At 56.4% G+C, this 9229-nt stretch overlaps 2 protein-coding genes across 2 annotated transcripts in view; both read right to left on the bottom strand.

Moving 5' to 3' along the window:
* Positions 1 to 613: 613 nt before the first annotated feature.
* On the bottom strand, positions 614 to 6965 carry LOC104390545 (dnaJ homolog subfamily B member 5-like). The gene is made up of 3 exons (XM_009999697.1): positions 6932 to 6965; positions 5528 to 6126; positions 614 to 949 (listed from the first exon to the last, which is right to left on the bottom strand). The coding sequence occupies exons 1-3, from the start codon at positions 6963 to 6965 to the stop codon at positions 716 to 718; spliced, it is 867 nt and encodes a 288-aa protein (XP_009997999.1). The 3' UTR covers positions 614 to 715.
* Positions 6966 to 7090: 125 nt separating this feature from the next.
* Positions 7091 to 9229, bottom strand: part of LOC104390544 (dnaJ homolog subfamily B member 5-like) — a 3233-nt gene continuing 1094 nt past the window's right edge. Inside the window, exons 2-3 of the mRNA XM_009999696.1 lie at positions 7522 to 8124; positions 7091 to 7110 (exon numbers count right to left, since the gene is read on the bottom strand). Of these exons, the coding sequence (XP_009997998.1) occupies positions 7091 to 7110; positions 7522 to 8124 (623 nt within the window). The remainder of the gene's footprint in view (positions 7111 to 7521; positions 8125 to 9229) is intronic.

The following is a 9229-nucleotide window of genomic DNA, read 5'->3' as shown; positions in this document are numbered from 1 at the left end:
TGTGGGGCCTGGACAGGACCATCCCCATGTGCTCCCATCCCCATTTGGCACAGCCGAGGTTCGGTTGTAGGCTTGGCACAGGAGAGTGGATCACGGTTGGACTTGGTACCGTGGTCCCAGGTGAGAAACAGTCCGGCTACAGGGGGATGGCCACTGCGGGCGGGAGCGATGGGCACCGCAGGACAGCCGGGACCCCCAACAGCAGCAAGTATCAAAGAGGGGAAGAGAAAAACTATCAGCGGGGATGCTAGATCCTGTGGAGTCCTATTTACACTGCACCGGACCCCGACAGGTCCAGCCTCTTGTGGGAAAAGTGGCCTGAAAAGCAGGTGGCATTAAAAAAAACCAAACAACAAACCCCAGTGACACACCTCCCCAGGTAAAGGGCCCGCGCCGCTCGCTCGTGCGAGGTGGAAAAGCTGGACCTCAGAGGGAAAATAAAAGGTTGGGCAGCCAGGAGAGGCATGATGGGCAGGAGCCTCCCGGCTGCTGGAGGAGAAAACAGGCCAAGAGGGGAGAAGGAGGGATGGGGAGAGGGATGGATGGGGAGAGGGATGGATGGGGAGGGTGGGTTTTCTTTTTGGGGAAAGGAAAGTGGTGTGAAGGTGTTCTCTTTTTTGCATTTGAAAGTGCTGTGGCACCTCTGCCCTGTGCGAGCCAGGTGCTGCAGCACGTGCGTTTGGAGTATTGCTGCTTGAAGGAGAGTCCCCGGGCTCTAGGAGCAGGGGAGGTGTTGCTTGAGGATCAGTCTCGTCTGGGGAGCTATTCTGTCCGGGAAGCGGATTTTGAACTCCACGATCAAGTCTCCTCGCTGGCTGGGGGCCTTGGGGAAGGGCAGCCCCTCCCCACGTAGTCTCTTCACTGTCCCCGGCTTGATGATGTCGTTGCAGGGCAGGGGGATCACCCGTCCATCGATGGTGGGAATGTTCACGGTGCAGCCGCACAAGGCCTGGGGGAAGAAGAAGGGACACGCTGTCAGGCAGGTCCTGACACCCCCAAACATCCTGATGGCTGCATCCCAACCCCCCGCTGGCTGCTCCCCAGGTTTAACTGCTCGGCTCTGCTCAGAGGATGCCCAAGAGCACCAGCTGATGCCCACTGGTACAAGCCCAGGTCTCTGCTGGTGCCAGCTCAGCCTAAACACCATGAAGTGGGATGGAGGGATGCTCCAGGACATGGGTACTTCAGGAGAGGGGTGCCACAGCCTCATGGGGGGAAGGATCTCCCCTCCTCACCTCCTGGGCTCCCCAGGAGGCACCACCAGTGAGTGCCCAGCCACTCACAGCAACAGGAGAGGCTAAATTTAGCCCCTTCCCCTTGTTGCCCAGCCAAAAATCCAGCTGAGATCATTGGATACTGCTGCGGTCCATCAGCTGCCGCCCTCAGGAGCCCAGCAGCTCTGCCCAGCACTGGGGGTTATCTATCTATAGCACAGCCCAGGACCATTCCCCCACTACCAACAGCCCCCAAAAAGGTTTTGCTGGGGTGGGATAGCACTGTGGCCGTGGCACAGCACCAAGCTTTTCTGGGAGCTGGGGTCCTGCAGGGGCTGGTCCTCACAGCAAAGCCAAGAGCTGGTTTTGTGGGTGCAAGTGGGATGGAGGGATGCTCCAGGACATGGGTACTTCAGGAGAGGGGTGCCACAGCCTCATGGGGGGAAGGATCTCCCCTCCTCACCTCCTGGGCTCCCCAGGAGGCACCACCAGTGAGTGCCCAGCCACTCACAGCAACAGGAGAGGCTAAATTTAGCCCCTTCCCCTTGTTGCCCAGCCAAAAATCCAGCTGAGATCATTGGATACTGCTGCGGTCCATCAGCTGCCGCCCTCAGGAGCCCAGCAGCTCTGCCCAGCACTGGGGGTTATCTATCTATAGCACAGCCCAGGACCATTCCCCCACTACCAACAGCCCCCAAAAAGGTTTTGCTGGGGTGGGATAGCACTGTGGCCGTGGCACAGCACCAAGCTTTTCTGGGAGCTGGGGTCCTGCAGGGGCTGGTCCTCACAGCAAAGCCAAGAGCTGGTTTTGTGGGTGCCACCCACTTGCACCCCAGTGCCCTGCAGGAGCCACAAGCCAGCATGCATGAACGAGGCACGTGACATGGGAATGCAGCAAGAAAATCCTTGTGTCCTTAAATAACTCAGACAGCTCTGGCATACACGTGGGCAGGATCGTCTCCAGGCTTTCAGCAAGGGCTGAGGGAAAAGACTGCAGAGCGATGCTTCTGGAAAAAAGGGGGTGGGGGCTCACTGGGGGTACAGCCTCCAGCTGCCCAGCAGGGTGCTGGTGCAGGGAAGGAAGAAGGATGTGATTTGCTGTTTCTTGGGTTGATGTGGGGGATATTCTGCATCCTCCTCCCCAGGAAAAGCCTCTGCTGACAGAGCAGCAACAGGCACCAGAAGAAACATCTCTTCTTCTGCTGGCCACTGGCTCAGGGCTGATGGATGCAGCTTCTGCAGCTGAACCAGGGCTTTGTGGCAGGACCTGTGCCAGAGATGGTTGGGGGGCCTCTGGTGAGTAGAGAACAGGAGAGGTAGGGCTGTCTTTTTGCACAGCTCATCTATACAGGGCCTCCTCCATGTGAAGGGTCTCCTCTAGGGATGAGCTGGAAGGATGATGCCCCTTGCCAGCTCCCTGCAAGCAGTGGGTGCTTGGCTGGCTCTCCAGCAGGCTGGGGACAACCAAAGGACCATCTCCCTACACTGATGTTCTTCTGCCCTGGGCTCAACAAGGCTGCCAGAGCCCTCCCGCCTGCTGGTGCCCACCATCACGTGCTGGAGGGCTGCAAGGGCCCGCGTGTGCCAGGCAAAGGACATCTCCAGCCACAGAAAGGGAAGGAGAACAGGAACTCCCCACGGAAGCACGCGGGCAAGGCAAGCAGAGGGATGCAGGCAGGAGCGGGTGGTAACAGCGAAGGCAGATGGGATCTTCATGTCTCCTTCCCAGAGCCAAGACGCAAGAATCTGAGACGGTCGCTCCTCCTGTCATATGTCCCTGTTTTTCCTATTTCTTACCCAACTTTCCTGGCATTTGGGAAAGCGGTTGCTAAAGTAACGACACCAGCAACGGCGGGAGCTGCCCCGCATCCTAGAAAGAGGCTGCTTTTATCCCTAGGGATGAAACCACGGCGGGTTGGCGCCGTGAGAGAGGAGCTGTATCTAGGTCAGGGCTGGATCCTGCCCCAGCAGGGCGGGAGGCTTCGAGGAAGGTGACGCCAGGTAAAGGGTGATGCAAATCGGGCAGCCTCCCCGGGGGCTGTGCCGCTCCTCCCTCCCTTGGCCTCCCACTACTGTCATTTCAGGAAGGGACACCGGGTCCCTGGGGAAGCCCTCGTGTGCACCACTGGCTCCCGCAGCAGCCAGGTGGCAAATACCCAGCCTGAGGGGAACATGGCACCCCATGGGGCTGGGACAGGAGGGTGGGAGGGCATTGCCTCCCCGGAGGTGCCTGTGGGATGGAGGAGGAAGATGGTGTCCTGGGTGTCCCCCAGCCTGAGCAGCAGGCTGCTGGCTTGGGGCCTCCAGCAGAGCCACGAGTCATGTCACAGCACCTGCTGCCTGCCAGCTCTGCCTGCGCTGCTCCCAGAGCAGCAGAGAAGGCAAAAGATCAAGCTAAAAAGGTCAGATTTCCAGGGAGGAAGGGTACAAGAAGAGTGCCCAAGGCTACCAGCCACAGGCTCAGGTGATGAAGAGGTGGCATTTCATCACATGCTGAGCTGGTGGCACAGGGAGCAGGGCAGCTCCCAGCATCTGCTCCCACTCCAGAGCACTTGAGGTTCTTCTCATGGAAGACAAAAGCAGCAGAGAACGACCCTGCCCTGGCAAGCAGCAGGCTGGGGATGGCAGCCAGGCTGGCAGCTCCCCTGAGGACGCCCAGCACACTGGGTGTGTGCTGCTAAGAATGGTGAGGATGAATGGATTTCTTGGCAGGAGGAGCTAGATTTGCTGAAGTAGGCTGCAAGCTGTGGACTTTCACCTGGATATGCTTTAAGCTGGGATAGAGCTAATTTTACCCCTACTAGCTGGAAGTCACCCGCTGGTCCCAGCAGTTAAAGCTTCACGTGTGCAACTTCTGGCTGGTGTGTGGATGCTCAGGCACCAGCTTCTCCTTTAACAGTGGCAGGGGAGGACAGAGGCCAGACAATCCAGCTCCAAGAGTCAGAAGAATTTGCCTGGAGCAGCAATTTTCCACTTTGTGGCTGCATGGTGCAAAGCCAAGGCCAGCTCACAGCCTTGCTCAGGGAGATCACGGGTGCCTGGCACTGCTGGTGCAGCAGCACGTGGGGCTGGAGCAGGTTTCTCTGCTTGCTGCCTTCAGGGCAACTCCAGGCACGAGTCCCTCCAGCCAGAGCAGCCTGTGAACACGAGCTAACGTGGTCTGGACATCAGCACAGCCAGCATGGGGTTAATCACACACACAAGGGGAATGCACAGAAGAAAACATCTGAGATATGGCATGCAGGGCTCCATAAATAAGCCAGCCTCTCCCACGTATTTCTGGAGGGGCCAGGGGACCCAGCCGCCACAGGGATAAACCTCTTCACTTTGCAACGCACAGGAAATCCAACTCCTGAGTCTGCAAGTTAACTTCAGCTGAGTTTGCTCCAGAAGGAGTCACCTCTGCCTGACCCACGTGGCCGCCCTGTGCCCCCAGTACACCCCAGTGACAGCTTCAGCTGGGACACCAAGCCTCCCCCCACGTGCTGGCACACTGTGGAGCTCACGTTTCCCTGCCTCAGGCCTGGCCCATTGAGCATATTTCCTTTAAATTTGAGAACACAAATCTGTCTTCAGAAGGGGGAAAAAAAAAAATCAGCTCATTAAGGAGACAGACATTATCTACAGTCTGAAAGGAACAGCAGCAAGGCAGATGCCAAAAATGTCCCTGTTAAATGCAGCTGCCAGTTGAGGTTTATTAAAAGGTAGTTACACAGCACCAGTGGTGAAGAGCACATCTTGTACTGGGGTCATCTCCCCTTCCTCTTCCACCCTTGCCCAGGTTGCTGGCTCTGATGCATCCAGCCCTGCTGTGACCTCCCAGACTGGCAGACAGGGTGTGCTGGGGCTTGCTCACAGCCTGCTATCTGGGACAGTCATTAAGCCACAGCAGGCTTGGCTACAAGAACGAGCAGAGTCCAGACTTATGCCAGACAACTTGGGTTTTCCCTTGTTCCTAGAGAGGATCTGGGCTCTCTTCCACTTATGAACACCTTACACTAAAATAGAAGGACAAGACATATGGGGAAGGCAGAAAATGTGTAAATACTTCCTGTATTGGCTCAAGAAGCAAAGAGTGCTCAGCAGGGACCACAGCACCTGTGTCCTACAGCCAGCATGGAGGTTGAGCACCCCCAAAACCAAGCATAAGGTGGCCCCTGCAGCCCCTCTCTTCAGAGGTGTTTCCTCGTGTCTCTTGCAACCTACTCAGTCCTTTCTCATGGCCTCAGGACAAGGACTAACTCCTGTCTTGGCCCCATGTGCCACCACCCAGCACCACCCTCCACCCCACAGGATCTCCCGCCCGTACCCACCTCTTTAAGACTGATGTTTGCCGTGTAGACCACGTTCGTCCCATCCCTCTTAAAGTGTGAGTGAGGCTTGTCCTTGAGGATGAAGACGATGTCGGCAGGGATATTGTCCGGGGTGGCATCCCCTTCTTTGGGAAACGTGATTTTGGTTCCCTCCTTCCAACCCCGTTTGATGACAATGTTGAGGATCTTGTCCTCAGTCCGCATGGTCCGGCCATCAGCGTTGAGCCGCCTGCGTGTGATCTTCATCCTCTTGGTGGAGCCGTGGTAGATCTCTTCCAGGGACACCTTCAGCTCATGGACGACAGGCGGGTCTTGGACCTTCCTCCGCGTGTGCAGGGAGTCCTGGTGCCGCCGGTGAACTCCGTTGATGCCGTTGAAGCCGAACCGGCCGAAGGCACTGAAAGGGTCGTCATCGTCATCGATGTCCAGCTCTTCCTGGTCAAAGCCGTTGAACATCCGGGAGCGGCTGCTTGCAAAGAAGATGTCAAAAGGGTTGGAGCCCCCGAAGAAGGACGCAAAGGTGGCGTGGGGGTCTCCGTGGAAGGTGTAGTGGAAAGTGTTCCCTGAGCCACCTGAAGAGCCACCTCCGGTTTTGAGACCTGGAAGGGGAGATGTGAGGCCCCCCTGCCTGTGGACACCACGCTAGGGCTGCACTTTCCAGGTGGGAGAAAGTCTCTGCTGGCTCCAGACAGCCCTGCCAGCATCTCTCAGGGGTGTAGGTTACCTCCTCCAGCCCAGCCACCTGTGGAGAACCTAGGCCAGGAAGGCAACACACAATCCTGCCCTACAACCAGGCACCAAATCCATTCAGATTTTGTCTCTACTATCCTGACTGAAGTGCTTATTTGGTTCTCTTCACCCAATTCACAGCCTTTCCACTCAAAATATTTCCACCTCCACTCTTCCCCATGGGCAGGTTCCCAAATGTCTCCTCCATAAATAAGGCAGCCTCTCCCACGTATTTCTGGAGGGGCCAGGGGACCCAGCCGCCACAGGGATAAACCTCTTCACTTTGCAACGCACAGGAAATCCAACTCCTGAGTCTGCAAGTTAACTTCAGCTGAGTTTGCTCCAGAAGGAGTCACCTCTGCCTGACCCACGTGGCCGCCCTGTGCCCCCAGTACACCCCAGTGACAGCTTCAGCTGGGACACCAAGCCTCCCCCCACGTGCTGGCACACTGTGGAGCTCACGTTTCCCTGCCTCAGGCCTGGCCCATTGAGCATATTTCCTTTAAATTTGAGAACACAAATCTGTCTTCAGAAGGGGGAAAAAAAAAAATCAGCTCATTAAGGAGACAGACAGTGTCTACAGTCTGAAAGGAACAGCAGCAAGGCAGCTGCCAAAAATGTCCCTGTTAAATGCAGCTGCCAGTTGAGGTTTATTAAAAGGTAGTTACACAGCACCAGTGGTGAAGAGCACATCTTGTACTGGGGTCATCTCCCCTTCCTCTTCCACCCTTGCCCAGGTTGCTGGCTCTGATGCATCCAGCCCTGCTGTGACCTCCCAGACTGGCAGACAGGGTGTGCTGGGGCTTGCTCACAGCCTGCTATCTGGGACAGTCATTAAGCCACAGCAGGCTTGGCTACAAGAACGAGCAGAGTCCAGACTTATGCCAGACAACTTGGGTTTTCCCTTGTTCCTAGAGAGGATCTGGGCTCTCTTCCACTTATGAACACCTTACACTAAAATAGAAGGACAAGACATATGGGGAAGGCAGAAAATGTGTAAATACTTCCTGTATTGGCTCAAGAAGCAAAGAGTGCTCAGCAGGGACCACAGCACCTGTGTCCTACAGCCAGCATGGAGGTTGAGCACCCCCAAAACCAAGCATAAGGTGGCCCCTGCAGCCCCTCTCTTCAGAGGTGTTTCCTCGTGTCTCTTGCAACCTACTCAGTCCTTTCTCATGGCCTCAGGACAAGGACTAACTCCTGTCTTGGCCCCATGTGCCACCACCCAGCACCACCCTCCACCCCACAGGATCTCCCGCCCGTACCCACCTCTTTAAGACTGATGTTTGCCGTGTAGACCACGTTCGTCCCATCCCTCTTAAAGTGTGAGTGAGGCTTGTCCTTGAGGATGAAGACGATGTCGGCAGGGATATTGTCCGGGGTGGCATCCCCTTCTTTGGGAAACGTGATTTTGGTTCCCTCCTTCCAACCCCGTTTGATGACAATGTTGAGGATCTTGTCCTCAGTCCGCATGGTCCGGCCATCAGCGTTGAGCCGCCTGCGTGTGATCTTCATCCTCTTGGTGTAGCTGTGGTAGATCTCTTCCAGGGACACCTTCAGCTCATGGACGACAGGCGGGTCTTGGACCTTCCTCCGCGTGTGCAGGGAGTCCTGGTGCCGCCGGTGAACTCCGTTGATGCCGTTGAAGCCGAACCGGCCGAAGGCACTGAAAGGGTCGTCATCGTCATCGATGTCCAGCTCTTCCTGGTCAAAGCCGTTGAACATCCGGGAGCGGCTGCTTGCAAAGAAGATGTCAAAAGGGTTGGAGCCCCCGAAGAAGGACGCAAAGGTGGCGTGGGGGTCTCCGTGGAAGGTGTAGTGGAAAGTGTTCCCTGAGCCACCTGAAGAGCCACCTCCGGTTTTGAGACCTGGAAGAGAAGCGGGAGAGATGAGGGCTCCCTGCCTGTGGACACCACGCTAGGGCTGCACTTTCCAGGTGGGAGAAAGTCTCTGCTGGCTCCAGACAGCCCTGCCAGCATCTCTCAGGGGTGTAGGTTACCTCCTCCAGCCCAGCCACCTGTGGAGAACCTAGGCCAGGAAGGCAACACACAATCCTGCCCTACAACCAGGCACCAAATCCATTCAGATTTTGTCTCTACTATCCTGACTGAAGTGCTTATTTGGTTCTCTTCACCCAATTCACAGCCTTTCCACTCAAAATATTTCCACCTCCACTCTTCCCCATGGGCAGGTTCCCAAATGTCTCTGTCTCTTGGGATTCAGCAACATCATGTCCTGCAGGTGGAAACAGGCTTTGAGCTCAGCCAGTGAGCATGACTCTGGGTGGCAGAGAAGGCAGCAGACCTCCAGGTCAGCACACAGTTCCCTGCATACAAACTGCACAAAATCCCAGGTAAGATCAAGGTTTGGACCTTTTGCCAACCATTCCCATGGGAAACTCCCCTGCCAGGTCCCAGGCTGAGCCTTGTGTCACTGGAGGTCCCCCAGATCTCAGGCAGCTAAGGCACACAAGCGACAAGTGGCCCCCCAGAGGGGTCACACATGCTCTGCAAGGCTGTTTGTGACTGGGGGTTGTACAGGAAGGGTTAACCCCAGCCTATCTCAGGAGCTATTTTCAGGACACCAGTGACAGTGAAGGGCTATTTCTGATAGGCTGTCCCTTGGTGCCAGCCCCCCCTGCGGCAGGAGACAGGAGGGGGACAAGCACAATTCGGGGGTCTTTTCTGATGGATGAAGTTAGTACTCTGGGTGATTTGGGGCGGGGGTCTTTCATTTCATCTTGTCCACTGCAGGGTGTAGGACCCAGAAGCCTCTCAAAATGCTGATCCCCAAGATGTGTTGCCCCAAAAAAAGGCTGTTAATGGGGAACGAAAAGGGGGGAGGGGCCATGGCTGGTCCGACATGGATGGGGCAAGGTGGGGGATGCTCTCTGCTCCCTCCGTAACTTGTTCTTATTTTAGCTGCCAAACCCTCAGCGAGGCCCCGTCCCTCACAGACTGTACAGCCCGGAGG

This window comes from Chaetura pelagica, unplaced genomic scaffold (assembly GCF_000747805.2).
Source record: "Chaetura pelagica isolate M959 unplaced genomic scaffold, ChaPel_1.0 scaffold426, whole genome shotgun sequence".
Classification (NCBI taxonomy): domain Eukaryota; kingdom Metazoa; phylum Chordata; class Aves; order Apodiformes; family Apodidae; genus Chaetura; species Chaetura pelagica.
The sequence above is the reverse complement of the archived record's forward strand: the minus strand, read 5'-3'. Positions and strand labels throughout refer to the sequence as shown.